Genomic DNA, 21,395 nt, shown 5'->3' with positions numbered 1-21,395 from the left:
CTAGAGAACAAGTTGTCCCTAAGAATGAATCTGTTAGACTTATAGTCCGCGCTCCATACTTGATGGAGGCATCCGGCTCGCGTACTTCCGGTTGGCAGAAGTACGTGTGGTTGGCGGAAGTAGCCGCTCTAAAGGCTCTGATTGAAGTCAGGCACCTCCGTGAATAGTGGAGGTGTCCGGCTTCTATACTTCCGGCTGGCAGAGATGCGTGTGGTTGGCGGAGGTAATTATTCTGATGTCTCTGATCGGAGTCAGAGATATCTCAGATCTGTATTATGCTCCGATTGTTGTCGGAGATGCCATTCTTGGATGGCGGAATTTCAATTAAGTTGTGCGCATTGATTGGCATCATCATTCAATTTTTGAAAGATGAAAAAAAGTAACATACTACTTTTTTTCATCTTTCAAAAATTTAATGATGATGCCATATATATATATATAAAACAAACCCACGTGGGACGGCACTCGGCGGACTTGAAATCACTTGCTCATACCAATGCTGGCTTTTGCAACGTTTCAAACTTTTTATTAAGTTCTTCCTCAGGCAGCGTACAGTCTGTACGCTGCCTGAGGAAGAACTTAATAAAAAGTTTGAAACGTCGCAAAAGCCAACATTGGTATGAGCAAGTGATTTCAAGTCCGCCGAGTGCTGGTCCCACGTGGGTTTGTTGTATGCTGTTCAGCTGACAGGGCACCCCGGCACAAAACTACTTTGTATGAGAGTGCCTGCTATTCGAAGAAAAAAAAATTTTTATATATATATATATATATATATATATATATATATATATATATATATAGAAAGAAAGTGGTTTCTCTAAGAAAGAGACACAGGCACTCGCCACTTTATCCAAAAAACATTTCTGGTGAGACATAGATGAACAACAAAGCCATAGAAAAGCTGCATGCAAACCAGCATGGAGCAGTGGTGGTAGTGCTCCATGCTGGTTTGCATGCAGCTTTTCTATGGCTTTGTTGTTCTTCTATGTCTCACCAGAAACGCTCCTTGATAAAGGTCAGTGGCGCCGGAACGGGGGGGGCGAGGGGGCAGCTTGCCCCCCCCCAAAATTACTGAGGCGCCAGTATCATCCGCCCGGCCGCCTATATTTCATACCAGGCGCCGGGGATGGCTGCTGCTGCTGCCGCCGAGGAGATGTGCATAAGACGCGCCAGCCAATCACTGCCGGCGCATCCCCTCCACATACACTGTGATTGGAGGGCGCGTCTTCTACACATCTCCCCGGCGGCAGCAGCAGCAGCCATCCACGGCGCCTGGTATGTAATATAGGAGGGAGGGCGGGCGGATGATGATACCAGAGGCGTAGCCATCACGCCCGCTCAGGTGCCCAAGTCAGTGCGGCTCCCCCGCCGGCTGCCCGCTGCCCCCAGGAGACGTGGTATATTTAAAAGTCACTCACATCTCCCGCTGGACCGCGCTAGCCAATAGGCGCTCGCGGTCCAGTAGCCACCAGTTGATTGCCTGCTGGACCGCAAGCGCCTATTGGCTAGCGCGGTCCAGCGGGAGATGTGAGTGACTTTTGAATAGCAGCACTGTGCACAGCAGGGAGCCGGGAGCCGGCAACCCCGGCGACAGGGGGGAGGGGGTGCGCGGAAAGCACCGCTGCTGCTTTGCCGACTGGGGGTGGGGTGCACTAATCTCTGCACTATCCTCGCCCACCCACCCACCCTGCTGTGCACTATCCTCGCCCACCCACCCACCCTGCTGTGCACTATCCTCCAACACCCACCCACCCATGCACTATCCTCACCCACCCACCCTGCTGTGCACTATCCTCACCCACCTGTGCACTATCCTCACCCACCTACCCTGCTGTGTACTATCCTCACTCACCCTGCTGTGCACTATCCTCACCCACCCTGCTGTGCACTATCCTCACCCACCCACCCTGCTGTGCACTCTATCCTCACCCACCCACCCACCCTGCTGTGCACTCTATCCTCGCTCACCCACCCACCCTGCTGTGCACTATCACTCCCACCCTCCCTGCTCTGCACTATCATTTACTCACACCTTCCCGCCCTGCGAGCAAATTTCAGTCCCCCTTGGCAACGAGCAATTTCAGTCCCCCTTGGCATCGAGCATGAAGCCCATGGCATCGAGCATGAAGCCCCTGGCACCGAGCATGTAGGTAAGTGGCACTTATGTGTTAAATGTGTAATGGACATTACGATTTGTTAAATAGTGTGCGATGGGCATTGCGGTGTGTTAGTATGCGACGGGCATTACGGTGTGTTCTATAGTATGCAATTGGCATCATGTGTGGCCTTATGTGTAATTGTCATTATGGCATGTGGCTTTATGTGTAATTGGTATTACAAAGTTTGCTAAAATGTGCAATGGGCATTACGGTGTGTGGTATAATGTTGGGCCGTGCCCACTTTTCACGGAGCAGGAGCCTCACCTACTACAAATTGGGGGGGGGGGGGGGGGGGCGCGAAACATGCCCTTGCTCCGGGCACTGTGGCACCTAGCTACACCACTGGATAATACAAAAGAAATATAGGGGCGGGCGGGCGGCTGATAATAAATCAGTTATATAGCCTGGCGGGCGGGTGGGCAGCTGATTAATCAGTAATATAGCCGGGCGGGTGGCAGGGAAGATGTGCGCCCGCCAATGCTGCTTCTCTCACCCTCCCTTCCCCAGTGACTGACACATCCAGGGGTTGTCATTTACCCCTGGATTCACACCCAAACAGGTTTATGTAATTATGTCTGATTATCATAATCAGACATAATCACATAAATCTGTTTGGGGGTGACACTGCCACTTTTTCCACTTTTTACGAGTAAATGACAACCCCTGGATTAATGTCAGTCCTGGTGTCTCTGGCCACATGTATATGCCGCTGCCCGGTGTATAATGCCCACGTGTATATGCCACTGCCCTGTGTATAATGCCCATGCGTAAATGCCGCTGCCTTGTGTATAATGCCCACGCATATATGCCGCTGCCCTGTGTATAATGCCCATGCATATATGCCGCTGCCAGTGTGTATAGTGCCCGGGGGTAACATATAGCAATTTAGGGGGCGCCAAAATGAGATTATATCTTGCCCCCCCCAACCTAAAAACGTTCCAGCGCCTCTGATAAAGGTCCATTGTTCACGGACCGAAACGTTGGAGTTTGGTGATGTGTTTAACCCTTTGACCTGCTGGCTTATTTGAGAAATAAACTCTATTTATTTTTTACCAAAAATCAGACTGTTTTTTGGATAAAGTGGCGAGTGCCTGTGTCTCTGTCTTAGAGAAACCACTTTCTTTCAATTGGAGTTCGGAGTACACTCTGCACCCCTTCACAGGACACCCCACCGCTGGCATATTTCTTCTACAGTGAGAGTGCGGTCTACACCCTAACATTATATATATATATATATATATATATATATATATATATATATATAAATATATATATATATATATATATATATATAGATAGATAGATATTTATTTATTTATTTATACATCCACTGGCAGAGAGTGAAACTACATATTTCTCACACATGCACAAACACAGAAGGTAGCAGACTAGCTTTCAAAGCTTTTGCTTAGAGCGGGCTAACACACACACACACACACACACACACATACAGTATATATATTCTTTCTGAGCCAGACAAGTGAACACTTATCCAGGTGACCAATTGTATGGGTGTTCCACTTTTATAGCCGCATTTATTACCCCAAAACAACTCTTGCTACCAGAGGCGGGGCTATTTCGGGCCAGTTATCAACCGATTGAGACAGTAGCATAGGCTGGGTGCCCTTCTCTTTCGGCTTAGAGGAAAGAATCACACACACTTTCCACCCTGTTTGTAGGTTTACCACAACATTATTCTATAAAGCTGATACCCCTGAGGAAGCCCCTTGTTGGGCGAAACGCGTCGGGTGAAAACAGCATGTTTTGTCTAAAAATACTTTTAATAAATAGATATATAGGATAGTGAAGAGACAACAGCGGCACTCTGGGGATTTTTTGAAAAAATATATTTTAAAGATTTAAAGATTGCACGTATAACCTTGACAAAGGGGTGTCACATACCCCGAAACATTGGAAGCTTTTTTTGCTGAAAATATATTTTTTCAAAAAATCCCCAGAGTGCCGCTGTTGTCTCTTCACTATCCTGTACTTCTGTTCCTGAAGGCACCTGGGTTACCTGTACTGCTGGAGGAGTGCCAGGCCTACACCACTACCTCTATATAGATATATATATCTATAAATATATAGATATATATATAGATATATATATATATATATATATATATATATATATATATATATATATATGAATCTTGTCAGCCTTGCACTCCAATGAGGTTATCTCTGTCACAGGGTATTTTATTAATTGCTCTTTAACTGCCTTGGAGCCAGATGGTATCAACTGCTGCACTTCTAAGGAATCCTGAAACTACACACTGCATTTTAGATTTTATCCATTGCATCGTTACTAACACCAGTATGCATGTACACGTGCAAATAATATAGCCGGGCGGGTGGCAGGGAAGATGTGCGCCCGCCAATGCTGCTTCTCTCACCCTCCCTTCCCCAGTGACTGACACATCCAGGGGTTGTCATTTACCCCTGGATTCACACCCAAACAGGTTTATGTAATTATGTCTGATTATCATAATCAGACATAATCACATAAATCTGTTTGGGGGTGACACTGCCACTTTTTCCACTTTTTACGAGTAAATGACAACCCCTGGATTAATGTCAGTCCTGGTGTCTCTGGCCACATGTATATGCCGCTGCCCGGTGTATAATGCCCACGTGTATATGCCACTGCCCTGTGTATAATGCCCATGCGTAAATGCCGCTGCCTTGTGTATAATGCCCACGCATATATGCCGCTGCCCTGTGTATAATGCCCATGCATATATGCCGCTGCCAGTGTGTATAGTGCCCGGGGGTAACATATAGCAATTTAGGGGGCGCCAAAATGAGATTATATCTTGCCCCCCCCCAACCTAAAAACGTTCCAGCGCCTCTGATAAAGGTCCATTGTTCACGGACCGAAACGTCGGAGTTTGGTGATGTGTTTAACCCTTTGACCTGCTGGCTTATTTGAGAAATAAACTCTATTTATTTTTTACCAAAAATCAGACTGTTTTTTGGATAAAGTGGCGAGTGCCTGTGTCTCTGTCTTAGAGAAACCACTTTCTTTCAATTGGAGTTCGGAGTACACTCTGCACCCCTTCACAGGACACCCCACCGCTGGCATATTTCTTCTACAGTGAGAGTGCGGTCTACACCCTAACATTATATATATATATATATATATATATATATAAATATATATATATATAGAGATAGATAGATATTTATTTATACATCCACTGGCAGAGAGTGAAACTACATATTTCTCACACATGCACAAACACAGAAGGTAGCAGACTAGCTTTCAAAGCTTTTGCTTAGAGCGGGCTAACACACACACACACACACACACACATACAGTATATATATTCTTTCTGAGCCAGACAAGTGAACACTTATCCAGGTGACCAATTGTATGGGCGATCCACTTTTATAGCCGCATTTATTACCCCAAAACAACTCTTGCTACCAGAGGCGGGGCTATTTCGGGCCAGTTATCAACCGATTGAGACAGTAGCATAGGCTGGGTGCCCTTCTCTTTCGGCTTAGAGGAAAGAATCACACACACTTTCCACCCTGTTTGTAGGTTTACCACAACGTTATTCTATAAAGCTGATACCCCTGAGGAAGCCCCTTGTTGGGCGAAACGCGTCGGGTGAAAACAGCATGTTTTGTCTAAAAATACTTTTAATAAATAGATATATAGGATAGTGAAGAGACAACAGCGGCACTCTGGGGATTTTTTGAAAAAATATATTTTAAAGATTTAAAGATTGCACGTATAACCTTGACAAAGGGGTGTCACATACCCCGAAACATTGGAAGCTTTTTTTGCTGAAAATATATTTTTTCAAAAAATCCCCAGAGTGCCGCTGTTGTCTCTTCACTATCCTGTACTTCTGTTCCTGAAGGCACCTGGGTTACCTGTACTGCTGGAGGAGTGCCAGGCCTACACCACTACCTCTATATAGATATATATATCTATAAATATATAGATATATATATAGATATATATATATATATATATCTATATATATATGAATCTTGTCAGCCTTGCACTCCAATGAGGTTATCTCTGTCACAGGGTATTTTATTAATTTCTCTTTAACTGCCTTGGAGCCAGATGGTATCAACTGCTGCACTTCTAAGGAATCCTGAAACTACACACTGCATTTTAGATTTTATCCATTGCATCGTTACTAACACCAGTATGCATGTACACGTGCAAATAATATAGCCGGGCGGGTGGCAGGGAAGATGTGCGCCCGCCAATGCTGCTTCTCTCACCCTCCCTTCCCCAGTGACTGACACATCCAGGGGTTGTCATTTACCCCTGGATTCACACCCAAACAGGTTTATGTAATTATGTCTGATTATCATAATCAGACATAATCACATAAATCTGTTTGGGGGTGACACTGCCACTTTTTCCACTTTTTACGAGTAAATGACAACCCCTGGATTAATGTCAGTCCTGGTGTCTCTGGCCACATGTATATGCCGCTGCCCGGTGTATAATGCCCACGTGTATATGCCACTGCCCTGTGTATAATGCCCATGCGTAAATGCCGCTGCCTTGTGTATAATGCCCACGCATATATGCCGCTGCCCTGTGTATAATGCCCATGCATATATGCCGCTGCCAGTGTGTATAGTGCCCGGGGGTAACATATAGCAATTTAGGGGGCGCCAAAATGAGATTATATCTTGCCCCCCCCAACCTAAAAACGTTCCAGCGCCTCTGATAAAGGTCCATTGTTCACGGACCGAAACGTCGGAGTTTGGTGATGTGTTTAACCCTTTGACCTGCTGGCTTATTTGAGAAATAAACTCTATTTATTTTTTACCAAAAATCAGACTGTTTTTTGGATAAAGTGGCGAGTGCCTGTGTCTCTGTCTTAGAGAAACCACTTTCTTTCAATTGGAGTTCGGAGTACACTCTGCACCCCTTCACAGGACACCCCACCGCTGGCATATTTCTTCTACAGTGAGAGTGCGGTCTACACCCTAACATTATATATATATATATATATATATATATATATATATATATATATATAAATATATATATATATATAGATAGATAGATATTTATTTATTTATTTATTTATACATCCACTGGCAGAGAGTGAAACTACATATTTCTCACACATGCACAAACACAGAAGGTAGCAGACTAGCTTTCAAAGCTTTTGCTTAGAGCGGGCTAACACACACACACACACACACACACATACAGTATATATATTCTTTCTGAGCCAGACAAGTGAACACTTATCCAGGTGACCAATTGTATGGGCGATCCACTTTTATAGCCGCATTTATTACCCCAAAACAACTCGTGCTACCAGAGGCGGGGCTATTTCGGGCCAGTTATCAACCGATTGAGACAGTAGCATAGGCTGGGTGCCCTTCTCTTTCGGCTTAGAGGAAAGAATCACACACACTTTCCACCCTGTTTGTAGGTTTACCACAACGTTATTCTATAAAGCTGATACCCCTGAGGAAGCCCCTTGTTGGGCGAAACGCGTCGGGTGAAAACAGCATGTTTTGTCTAAAAATACTTTTAATAAATAGATATATAGGATAGTGAAGAGACAACAGCGGCACTCTGGGGATTTTTTGAAAAAATATATTTTAAAGATTTAAAGATTGCACGTATAACCTTGACAAAGGGGTGTCACATACCCCGAAACATTGGAAGCTTTTTTTGCTGAAAATATATTTTTTCAAAAAATCCCCAGAGTGCCGCTGTTGTCTCTTCACTATCCTGTACTTCTGTTCCTGAAGGCACCTGGGTTACCTGTACTGCTGGAGGAGTGCCAGGCCTACACCACTACCTCTATATAGATATATATATCTATAAATATATAGATATATATATAGATATATATATATCTATATATATATCTATATATATATGAATCTTGTCAGCCTTGCACTCCAATGAGGTTATCTCTGTCACAGGGTATTTTATTAATTTCTCTTTAACTGCCTTGGAGCCAGATGGTATCAACTGCTGCACTTCTAAGGAATCCTGAAACTACACACTGCATTTTAGATTTTATCCATTGCATCGTTACTAACACCAGTATGCATGTACACGTGCAATTAAAATCATAAGCGATACTGTAGGTAAACTGTAGGTTCCACTTTTTATGCGATCCGTCACAGCAATGCGTCAGAATCGCATACAAAATGGCCATATCGCACGAATGGCTGGCTGCCTTAAAGGTTTGTGCACGTGCCACTCAATGATGCATCCTGCAATAACCATCACCTGCTTTATTGCTGCTTCTCTATACCCACCTGAGACACACACCTCATCTTGAACTTCCAAAGCTGCAGACAAGCGATAAAAAAAAGCATGACCATACAGGTACAAATAGGAAATACTGTATGGATTTACAGATTAGAGCAGGCATATCCAAAGTCCAGCCAATTGCGGCCCGTGCTGTCATTTCAAGTGGCCCACAGCCTCCGGCCAGAAGCGGGTGGAGCATCAGATGCGGGACACACAGCACTAAAGGTGGGGCACCGGCGAGCGTGCCTTTACCTTGCTGTCTGCAGCAGTGAGAAGGTGCCGGCCGCCACAGCGAGATGTGTTTGGCATCTTTCGGGTGAGTTTGCATCTAACTCCTGCAGCTGCAATTGTATATCACCCTTCTACACAATCACAGTGACAGCATTGTGTGGGGAGGGGGTGCAGCAAGTGGGAAGCTTGTTCCAGTAACATGCAGAGCGGAGAAGGGCAGCAGCGGGAGCCCAAGCATCTCCTGTCCTTGCAGTTCCTGCTTTGCCTCTCTGTCCTCTGGCTCACACAAGGGGCTGGGAAACATACAGAGAAGGGAGGGGGCAGGCAGGGGGACATACAGTCAATGGGGGCAGAGTGGGGGACATACAGTGAAGGAGGGTCAGGCTGGGGGACATACAGTTAATGGAGGCAGTGATGGACATTCAGAGAAGGGGGGGTGGGCAGGCTGTGGGACATAGTGAGTGGGAGTCATACAGTGAATGGGAGTCATACAGTGAATGGGGCAGATTGGGGGACATACAGTGAAGGAAGGTCAGGCTTTGGGACATACAGTGAATTGAGGTAGTGATGGACATTCAGAGAAGGGGGAATAGGTAAATGGGTGCAGAGTGGGGAACATACAGTGAATGGTGGACATACAGTGAAGGAGGAGCAGGCTGGGGGACATACAGAAAAAGATAATCAGGCAGGGGAATATACAGTGAAGGGGGCAGAGTGGGGCACATACAGTGAATGGGGCAGGCTGGAGGAAATACAGAGAAGGGGCAGTCTAGGGAATATACAGTGAAGGGGCAGACAGGGGACATAAAGTGAATGGGGGCAGAGTGGGGGACCATTCTGATGTGATTAATGATTCAAAGAATGTCAGGCTGAATGGTCGGCCCCCACATTTTCACCTCACCAAAACTGGCCCTCGTCGCAAAAAGTTTGGACACCCCTGGATTAGAGCATTGTCATGATTTTACCAGTTTTTAAGCTTGACTCCCATTAGGTAAGATTAGGTAGGTAGGTTACTGTACTCAAAGCTGTCTGGAAGAAATTTTAATAATGCATGTTAGAACTTGCAGTTTATATTTAGGAGAGAAGTGTTCTCACACTTCAGTTCCATTATAATTAATGTGTTAACCACAGTCCACCGGGATTTGAGGCAAAGCTATTTGTATAAACATGTGTTTATTGACCAAAGCTTTTCTTTTTAAAGCTTTTGCTCTTACTTAAGGAGGTTATTCTGGTTTGCAAGCTCCCATTCCAAATCACAAGGGAGCGCAATGTTTTTCATCTGCACATGTACATTTCTACATATGTGCATGCGCTGTATGCGAGCGGCCACAGCGATCAGTGTGTTCGCCAGGGCGCTCGCACATAACAGCGCGAATGGGGGGTGGTGGGCCGGGGGATGCCCCCATTGGAACGCCCAGCGTTTCATGGGCGTTAACATGAAAATGCTGGGAGTTCTCATGCTAATGCCCTGATGACGCCGGGGGCGATCACTGGATGTCAGCTGCCCGCCCTATCCTCGTACGGGACACGCGCAAATGATGTGGGTGTCACCCCATAGGCTGCAAATGGATGTTTATGCAAAACATCCATTCGCAGCCGTGCAGGCGAATTCGCCCTGCAAAGGTGGGCGGCGGTCTGTGCGAACGGCGGGCGGGCGTGCTTAAAAAGACACAAATCGATGTCTGTCAGCAAGAATAAGGTCCGATGTCACACACAATGCCTAGCTCCAAGCTCAATGTCCATTACACGTTATTTCTTTGGGCCATACAGTATTTGAGGCTGTTGCACATGAACTGATGTTCTTTTCTTCTATTACAGCCTTTTTGAGACCCTGCAATCCCTGTTCTGGTCAGTATTTGGTCTCCTGAACTTGTATGTCACCAACGTGAAAGCACGCCATGAGTTCACGGAATTTGTTGGAGCCACCATGTTTGGAACATACAATGTGATCTCGTTGGTTGTATTACTTAACATGCTGATAGCCATGATGAACAACTCCTACCAGCTGATTGCTGTAAGTAATGATCTCCTCTTCTGATCTCTTTTGCCTTCTAATTGTGTGTGGTTATAATGTACTAGGAGGTGCCACATTCAAAAGTCATTAATGAGTTTGCAAACTTTATTATAGATAACTTAGATTATAGATAAGATGATATTGTCAGTGGTGATGATGCTTGGTTGGAGCTGTGAGACATGTATTTTTTTGGGGGGGTTGTACCTTAAATGGGTATTTCTGGGCAAACTTCATACAATATATAATATGTTTAAAAAAGGGGCAGACTAGATGATCCAAGGTTCTTATCTGTCGTTAATTTCTATGTTCTATGGGGCAGATGTATGAACTAGCATTAAGTGCATTTCTGCACTTAATGCTGGCTAACTGGGGGGGGGGGGGGGGGTGTTATGTTTTTGCAGATGTATTAATAGCACAACTAACATGCGCTAGGGACTCGGCGGGGCTGTCCCCTGCAATCCCCCCCCCCCCCCCTCCCAGTACTTAGTGGTTGGGCAATGTATTAACAGCCGCCTAGGTGTTAAATCATCCCGGCCGCTTTGCCAGCTCAGGGCTGCATTGTCCTATCCCAACTGCAGGGACAACGCAGCCCTGCTGCTGGATATGGGCTGAGCTCGAGTTCTTGTGATAATTACCAGATCTCGCACATGCCCAGTGAGATGGCTGGGGGGGGGGAGAGAGGGTTTTTTTTTTTTTAATGTGCATGCACAGCACTCCGGCGGCTCCGATAAGGAGAGCCGTGGACGCTGGACATAACGGCTCTCCTTATCGGCTCGGGGGGGGGGGGGGTTATTGATACATCAGACTGTAACGGGTGCCTGCTTCTCATCGTTATTTTGCAAACATTGTGGGCTTTTTAATACATCTGCCCCAATGTTTCTAAAACAAATACCTTAGTACCCCAAAGTAGTCCTGCACCTGCCACCATAGCCTGTGCTAGTTCCTAATATGTGACAGTATGGAGAGGGGGCAGCATAAGGTGCAGGAAACAAAAACATCAGCACTGAAGGTAAAAGTGGACAACTAGTTTAATTTATCATTCAAGACTTTAATAACGATGCTCTTACTATTCAGATTACTATAAGGGTTAAACATGGATTTTAAAGACTTATCAGTGATCACATTAGATGAGCATGAAGACACACTGGTTGGCAGCATTATGATTCTACTGCCCCTCAGTGGGGTATTAGTAATAAATAGAGTGCCCGGAGCAGATAAACTTAAAGATTTAATTCTCATCTTCATTTATGTCAGAGGAGCGCTGACATTTCCAGATACAGGGGCAGATTTATTAAGCTTGGGGAAGAAATAAACTGGAGATAAAGCGGAGAAAACGTAAAAGGAGATAAAGCACAGCCAATCAGCTGTGTTTGAAAAAGACAGTTGGGAGTTGATTGGCTCGTGCTTTATCTCCTTTTACCTTTTCTCCGCTTTATCTCCAGTTTATCTCTTCTCCAAGCTTAATAAATCTGCCCCACAGTGAGTAACCCAATAATAATGTCACCTCACAGGTTATTCTGTCCATTCCAAGACTGACATTTTAAAACTTTATGTTCACAGAATATATTTCATGAGGTAGGGTTATGTATACTGTATAATAGTGATGACTCATAGTAAAACAGTTGTACACTGGGAGTATTGCAAGCCATTGCTGATGTCTACTGTTTGCTAGTCCTGGTTTATCTACCCCTACAGTCTCCGTTTTATACATTTTCTATCATCCATTTCTCTATAACTTTAACCACTTCCCTGGTATAGTAGTGATCACTGGGCTAGGCTTTCCCTGAAATGGACACATTTTAAGTAACCAGTCAGAAAAGATCATTGTGTGGCTGCTGGATCTCTGAGGGATCTCCAGGTCCCCCTACACCCTGAGTTCAAAATGTCTGCCGTGCAACCGATCACTGCAGAGCGGGCTGCCTGGCAGCACTCCCGGCCCCACCCCACAACCGCAGATTAACAGTTGCTGGGAAAATGGCCATGATAGGTTTTGGGATCAGGGGAGTTTCTGTCAGGAGATTATGGGACTGATTAATGTTAGTCTGTGGCAGAGTGTAAAGCCACATACAGACTAGGCGATATGCTTCATAAGTGAAATCGGCAATATCCCAGGCAGCCAATATTGAGTGTCAGTGACTTAATCCGGCCCCTTCTGACAGCATGCCTCATTGACGAAATAGTCAACTCTGGGCATGCTGCACAGATGAAGAATGGAGGTCAGGTTTGCCACTAGGAATTGTGGGCTTGACTGATTTCCAGTCTGGGCCCCTCCGCCCCCATCTCCCCTCCCTCACCATCCCCCGCCCCCCCCCCCCCCCTTCACTTACAGCCCGACTCTTGTTGCAGGTCCCAAAGCACAGGCCTCTTCAATGAAGGGCGCTTGTGGCCAATTAAAATGCAGCACCGGCTGGTGATTCAATCAGAGCTTGTGCACCGGCAACTCTGATTGGCTAACGGTACTCAAGTCTGATTGGCTCAAAAGCCGGTGCAGCATTTTAATTGGCCGCCGGTATCCTGCATTGAAGAAGCAGGTAGAACAGTAGAAGCAGTCAGGAAGGGGGGGGGGTGCTGTGGGCAAAATGAGCTACCCACAGCACCCCCAAGTTGGCATCCCTGATGGAGGTAGTTAACAAATGCGTGAGCACACATCATTAATGATATTGAGCATACACACTAAGCATTTTTTTTTTAAGATATCGCTCAGAAGGGCCAAAATGAGCAATATCTTATAAGAAATCATCTAGTGTGTATGGGTTCTCTTGCTCCTAGTATAGTGTAGGTGTAAGTGCACTATTATTACAATGATAATCACTTGCATGCATCCATGGGTAAGGATAGGGTGCAGGTGCACAGAGAAATGCAAAATGTGTAATTAGGCAAATATTCACATTTGCTGTATTTCTGTATGATACGCGGACACATACTGTACTGTACTGTACTTGCTATTTACATCAAACTCTGCATAAGGCCCTATGTGAGTACTACTTCTGAGGTGGTAGGTATGGCAGGGGGCAAGGTGAAATTAACAATTTATTATACTAGTGTGTCATGCAGATTATTTTGCTGTTAATGATACATCATTGGCACTCTCTCTTAACAACACAGCTATTACTCCGTCATACACTTTCATCCGGGGAGTAGTACACACAATGACACCAAAGGGTAAATGGGACATGCTGTCAATGTAACTGTCCCTTGTTCCCCATACAATACTTCCTTATACTCACTTCGGTGAATACAAGTAAATAGAGCTATTGGCATCCGTAACAAGCTGCTTGCTCTATTTACTCACAATAATTGTTGCTGCCCCGAAGCACAACTGGTCATTGGGTCGTTACAACCATAAGCATGATTTTTAATACCAGTTGGAAATATACCTAAAGGCAATTTGGTTTGGAGTCTCTTCAGAGACATGCAAGATACAGGCAAAACGCAGCAGGGTCATTTCAATCCTGTGAAAGTACAGTATAACATTCTCTGTCACTGAGATAATACAGTGTTCTGAACTCCAGTCCTCAGGGATACCTAACTCTGCATGTTTTACAGATCTCCTCAGTATCACAAGTGATACCACACGCAGATCTTTTAAAATATGTCAGCAGCTGGGCCAGTGAAAGTTTTTTCTGCTGCCTAGGCAAAACTTTAACTTTGCTCCCACCGTCACCCACACACCTATACCTACTTTCCAAAACCTCAGGTCATAGTGTGGAGGTAGCATCTTAGAAGTGCAACGCCTACCATTTGCATTAAGTTCAATAAGGACATCCTCAGTCATCCTTCATTTTGTGAAAGTCAGATTCAGGGGTGCCCCCCAAATTCTGGAGCACCCCATGCACCTGCCTAAAGCTGTCTAATGGTAGAGCCGGCCCTGGTCAGCAGTAATGAATACACCTGAATACCAAGTTGACCAGGGGCGTAACTAAGTTTTTAGCGCCCCCCCCGCCGAATGGTTTTTCGGCGCCCCCCTCGAACACCCCCCCCCCCGCCGCCGCCCGCCACCCCCCCACCTAACCTGACCCCCCCTTCTTACACTTACCTGTCCCCGCAGTCTGCATCTCGACCGGCTCTCTGCCGGGACCTGCCTGACGTCACGGTCCCGGCCGGCTCCTGCTGCTGCAATGAAAACTGACTCTTAGAAAATGGCTGCCCCCATACTGCAGACAGAAAACTGTCTGCAGTATGGGGGCAGCCATTTTATAATAGTCAGTTTTCATTGCAGCAGGAGCCGGCCGGGACCGTGACGTCAGGCAGGTCCCGGCAGAGAGCCGGGCAAGACGAAGACCACAGGTAACTATACCTCCGTAGCCCCCCGGCGGCACCCCCAATTTCTCTGCGCCCCCCCGCCACCGCGGGGGCTGCGGAGGTATAGTTACGCCACTGAAGTTGACGATCTGAAAAACATGCAGGGTGACATTTAATGAGATGCAAAAATGTGATTTGTGCGAATTTTTGTAAAAAAAAAAAAACACCGAAATCGCAAGTTTTTCTGAATTCGCATATTTGCACATTCTAAAGGTGCGATTTTTAGTTATGCCGGAACTCGCATCCAGATGTTTTCCCATTGAAAAGTATACAAATCGCATATTTAATGAGATGCAGGAAAATGTGTCTAAAAATCACCACACATGCAGACCAGGTTCTGGCAGGCAAATTGGCCAGAACCCTGCACAGATCATTGAGATGTGTAAATTATTATTATTTTTTTATGGCGTGGGGTCCCCCCTCCTTAGCATAACCAGCCATTGAGCTGGTTCCAAAAATATGGGGGGTACAAAAAACGTAGGGTCCCCCGTATTTCTGAAACCAGCCCTGGACTCTTGGACCGGTCCTGGTTCCAAAAATACGACGGAGTCCCTGGGGGAGTGGGGATCCCCCCAATAAAGGGGTGTCCCCCCCCCCCCAGGCTTCACCCATCCAGGGCTGAAGCCCGGGGCTGTCACCGGCATCCCTGGGCTTTGAACGCCAGCCTGATAGGGTTAAAACACTCATTCATAACATTGCTTTATACAGGTGAACTACAAGTGCCAGCAGGCCTCCCCTGCATGCTGGGACTTGGCGAACCACAAGTCCCAGCATGCGGGGCATTAATGGGTCTGCTGAGACTTGTAGTCCACCTGTAAAAAAGAATATTAAAATAAAACGCACACACAGAAAAGTAGCACTGTATTACACACACACCTTACTTTTACGACATATAATTACCGACCCAGGGTCCAGCGCTGTCCTCCCTTCTCCAGAGCCAGCTTAACCCCGCACTGACAGTGTGGTGAGCCGGCTTTCTCCGGCGCTGCTAACAGCTTCTATAGCGCTGTCCCAGCGCTACAGAGGTTGCTAGCGTGGTTGGTCGATGAGTCTCCATAGAGACACATAGCTCAACCCTGATTGGCTGAGCTATGCGTCCCTATGGAGACGCATCGGTTTAAAGATTCTAGCACCCTCTGTAGCGCTGGGACCGTTCCTTTGTGCAGTGACAGCTCAGGCCTGGGCTAGAGGGGAGTATGAAGATTGATCCCTCCAGCAAGTAGGATGTTTAATAATGTAATTGCAGTTAAATATGGATTTTGTGTTACATTAAGGAGAAATTCAGTAATGAGAGAAAATGACTAAGTGTTTGGCACCATCTGTCTTCTATGCAGGGTGCTCACAGCCTAGCAGGTATCTTGTATCTTATACAAACATGACCTGTCCTCAGCATGTATAGAAAGAAGGTGTGATTCAATCATTAGCTTACTATTGACTTTTCCCACTGAGAGGAAGTCATGGTTATTATGATGAATCTGCTCTCTGGAAAATCATAGTCCAATCCTTTCTATTAGTATATGTACCATGTTATTCGTATCAGTTCAGATGCTGTATACAGACAGCATCAAACAACTCTTTATTTCTGCATGGCTTCTTATAATTGCCTGACCTCGTTTGCATGAACAGCTAAATAATACCTTTTATCTATTCTCCAGTAGCCTTCTATTAGAACATATGGACATATTCTTATTGGCACGGCTCCCATGCTCATTATTTGTTCACAATCAGGATGATGGCTACAATATAGCTTGTTATCAGAACAAACTGTCTTGTATAGAGCGAAAATAATTGTTAAAGAAAACAATAGTTAATTTCTTATCTGCACCTGAAATTACATTTGTTGCTTGTAATTAAAAATATACGTGGCTATATTATGAAAATAGTTTATGCCATTTAAGAGAATTTTTATTCCGGTCAACAAAAGCAGACATCCGTCCTGTGAGACTAACCAGTAGTCAGCCATTTTATGGGCATATTCAAGTCTTAATAAGGAATGCAAGCGACCCCCTTCCTTACGGCTGTATCTCTCATACATAGGGATAGATGTTATGCGTTGCAAACTCGGTAACCAGGATGCCAGATAAACTCAGAGCTTTGCAGTCATTTACAAGGCACGATTTTACCTGTAACATTTGCTACATTTTAATATTTTTGATTGACATCATTAAAAGAGTGTAAGCTCATAACATGTGGGTGCTCTAAGCTTAATTCTATACACTAGAATATTCTGTAACTTTACTGACTGCTACAGAGCAGAATATGCCAGATATTTATGTCATGTACCCAATGGCACACAATGCACTGAGGAAGTCTCCTCTCATTGGTCTAAGAGACACACACCCTCCAAGTCATCAATGGCCCATAGGTTGGCTTACATGAGAATGAGGGCTTTGTTTAATGTACAGCCCCAGGGTCCCACCTTGCAATTCATCTTTATCATTACCTATCTTTGTACATACATATCTACTTTGACTCATAACTTGCCAATGCAGCGTGCGATTATTCGTCCACAATGACCGGATTACTGCTGGTAAAATACTGAATCGTATGAGACCAAACATGATGCGAACAAGTGGTCCTAGCCCGGAGATATATTTATAGTTGGATAAATAGAGGTGCTGTAAGTTTAAACTTAAGCTTGGATATGTAATGACTAAGGGGGTCATTCTAGTTTACTTGGATGGGGTCAAGGTCGGCCCCATTCCGATGTTTTGGAGACTGCGCATGTGCATGGTATATTATAAGCATGTGCAGCCCCCCTGAGAATGGCTTTGGGGACTTGCATACAGTAGTTGCTGGACCATTTGCAAGGATCCAGCATTGTAGGGGCGTTCCCATCTGCACGTGGGCGGGACGATTTCTGCCAGATGGCCCCACCCCTTCTTCATCCCGTCGATCGATCAGTTCCCACTGATTTTTATTTGCAAAGCTAGGAGAAATCATCTGATGGTTGGCACCCATCAAATGATTTCTCCTGCAGCGGTGACATGCTTACCGAGCAAACCAGAATTATTATTATTTTATTTATAAGGCGCCACAAGTGTTTCGCAGAGCCATACAAAGGAACAATACAAAGGAACAGAATCAGGGCCTAATGTACTGTAGTACGTCACACTAAGCACATGCATATGTAAATTGTGTACGTATGCAATTGCTGAAAAATGCCATAATGCCATTTACTTTTTTTAAATAGTGTTTTGACTTTACCAATATTGGGTATTGAAATAGCCTTTGCTTATGTGTTCCTACAGCTGAAGTATCTGAAGTACTCATAGCAGTATAGCTGGCTGCACATTGACCATCCTGATTCTGGTTGGCTCGCAAGGCAGCATTATTTTGCTGCTTTGCAAGCCATGTAGCGCCACCCGTACGAACACTCGCCCCCCCCCCCCCCACCGCTACTCTTCGAATTTCGCTGCAGCACTGCAAATGGATGTTTTGCATAAACATTCATTCGGATTCTTGCGTGCGGGCCTGAAATCATTTGACGGTCGCTGACCATTGAATGATTTCTGTAGTGCTTGCAAATCTGTTTTCAGAGCGGCACCCTGCTCCAAAAACAGGGTGGGCAGCTGACATCCGGTGATGTCAGCCATTCGCCCCTGGAAAGCAGGTGGCCGCCACCCGTTCGGAAGTGGACGCCCAATGTATTACGTTTTACCCGCCTCCTTCACGCCCGTTGCTGCGAACACCTCAGAGACTATGCATGTCTCTGAGGGTGCCCACAGTGACACACCTACACATGTGCATAAGTGATTATGCGCAGGCTGTCAACATTGGTCCCTGTAGGGAACCAGAAGGACCCACCTTGTCAACCTATAACTAAATCTAGTATTAGTGTGTCAGACACCTGTCCATGTTCCATTCTATGCTAAATTTTTCAATAGAATGTTCGGTAACTAAAAGAAAGCCAGATTGAGATGGACTAAAGTAATTTGATGTTTGATTTGGGAATAAACACATTTGCCCCCCTGTCTTATTTTTATATAGACCTATTATATTACATAACACTGTACAGGGAATATGTTATCATTCACATCAGTTCCCCATTGTATCTTACAGTGTAAATGTCCTACCACGCACAAAAACAGTAAGATCTCATATGTCAGAAGCCCAAAACCTACCAGTATGTGTAAATTTCTTGTTTTCTTATTGGTTTACCCAAAAAGCAAAAACAGAAGAAAGGCACAATAGTGTAATACAGTTATTTTTCCAGTAATATTGATATATATAACACCGGTGATTGAACTGACTCGTACCCTTTTCCTATGTCTACTAACATGTAGACATTAGCGTTTTTGATAGGGGAGCGGTCACGTCACCGATGAATCGAATAGAATCTTTATCTCTTGCTCATAGAAAAGAGAAGGTACTGGATAGTGTAATACAGTTTTATTCTCTATGACATGGATACAATTGGTAAAAAGGTAGCAAGGTGGACTCTCACCAAAGCGTGTGGTCCACACACGTAAATGCAGACAAATGCGCAGATGTTACAAGTATCTGTGGAGGGTCCCAGGCGTCCCTGACAGTCTCCCAGCAATGCAGTCCCACCAAGCTTCCTCACTCCAGCCGCCAACGCGTTTCGTTGGCGGCTGGAGTGAGGAAGCTTGGTGGGACTGCATTGCTGGGAGACTGTCAGGGACGCCTGGGACCCTCCACAGATACTTGTAACATCTGCGCATTTGTCTGCATTTACGTGTGTGGACCACACGCTTTGGTGAGAGTCCACCTTGCTACCTTTTTACCAATTGTATCCATGTCATAGAGAATAAAACTGTATTACACTATCCAGTACCTTCTCTTTTCTATGAGCAAGAGATAAAGATTCTATTCGATTCATCGGTGACGTGACCGCTCCCCTATCAAAAACGCTAATGTCTACATGTTAGTAGACATAGGAAAAGGGTACGAGTCAGTTCAATCACCGGTGTTATATATATCAATATTACTGGAAAAATAACTGTATTACACTATTGTGCCTTTCTTCTGTTTTTGCTTTTTGGGTAAACCAATAAGAAAACAAGAAATTTATTTCTGACCAGCGCTAAGGGGACAACTGGTAATTTCTTTCTAATTTGTTCACTTTTTGGTGTGAGTAGGTGACCCACACTTTCCAGTATATCCCTCAGCGAAGGTTTAGCGCAATATTTCCTTCCCACTACCCCCATTTCCAGAATCTACCAGTATGTGTGTTGGAGATGTGGGATAACATCAGAAAGTCAGGCAAATATGGGATGCACATACAAAATCCACAAGGATAGGAAGAGTTAGGATAATCTAGAACAAAGGTGGCCAAATCGGTCCTCAAGATCTACCGATAGTTCATGTATTTCAGGCAACCTGTGGATCTATAGTAGAAACGAATGCAGAATGTTTGAAAATGTGACAGTTAGTAATGGCTACAGTCTACAGCTGTGCACCTGCTAAGTGATCTAGAAAATGTGGATCGTTGGTAGAACTCAAGGACTGGTTTGGTCAGCCCTGATCAAGAGCTTCTGTCACCACTTTTTAACTCTAGAATTAAAGTTGTGACAGAGGTTCTATATTTAAAAATGTGCATGATACAGTTTAGTAAGAGGGGAAAGAAACCTTGGACCTGATTCATATTCTGATCTATTCTGATCTATGGGCTGCGAATGCACACAGATTATAGCATGTATGCACAAGGCCATTCAGCAATAAAATTAACCACAAGCCGGTCGCAAGTTGATTGACAGGAAGCCAGCATTTGTGGGTGTCATCGGGCCATTTATTGGAAGTGTCAGGAAAAACACAGGCATGGCCAGGCATTTTCTGGGAGGGTGTGTGACATCCATAACACATATGCTTGGCCAATAAATATAGCAACCTAGAAAGGATCCGTTAAATAAGCTGGTGATAGCATTGTCGTCACAGTACTGTAGCATTCTTATTTATACCAGCAGGTTCCTGACAGCAGGATTATACTGCACACGCATTGTTATTTGTACCTTGTCATTTTACTCTTTTTTGCATAGTTTTAGGTTAAATCCTGTCTATATCATCAATGACAGCTATTCTCATGGGTATGGCCATATTGTATGTAACATAATTTAGGCCCTTATTCAGATCTGAGCACAGTAGCAATTTGGGCAAAACCATGTGCACTGCAGGTGGGGCAGATGTAACCTGTGTTAAATTTGGGTGGGGTGTGCTGAAACTGAAATCTAAATTGCAGTGTAAAAATAATGCAGCCAGTATTTACCCTGCACAGAAACAAAATACAGATGGGGCAGGCCTCTTCCTTGCTGGCGAATCGCCAGAACGTCACCACTGGCGATCCGCCAGCAGCCTGGCCTGCCATCTGACTGAGCCACGTCTCAATCTCCGTCGGCGGGGCGACGGGAACCGTGTCCGTCTCCGCCTCAGGGAGACGGACAGGGTTAGGGGGGGGGTGCGGGCA

General features: G+C 45.1%; 1 protein-coding gene across 1 annotated transcript in view; it reads left to right on the top strand.

Moving 5' to 3' along the window:
- Positions 1-21,395, top strand: part of TRPC5 (transient receptor potential cation channel subfamily C member 5) — a 428,833-nt gene that overhangs the window by 381,959 nt on the left and 25,479 nt on the right. The window contains 1 exon segment of the mRNA XM_083159393.1: positions 10,474-10,669. Coding sequence (XP_083015519.1) covers positions 10,474-10,669 — 196 coding nt within the window.

The sequence above is a fragment of the Crinia signifera genome, chromosome 9 (assembly GCF_055691185.1).
Source record: "Crinia signifera chromosome 9, ASM5569118v1, whole genome shotgun sequence".
Classification (NCBI taxonomy): domain Eukaryota; kingdom Metazoa; phylum Chordata; class Amphibia; order Anura; family Myobatrachidae; genus Crinia; species Crinia signifera.
The sequence above is the reverse complement of the archived record's forward strand: the minus strand, read 5'-3'. Positions and strand labels throughout refer to the sequence as shown.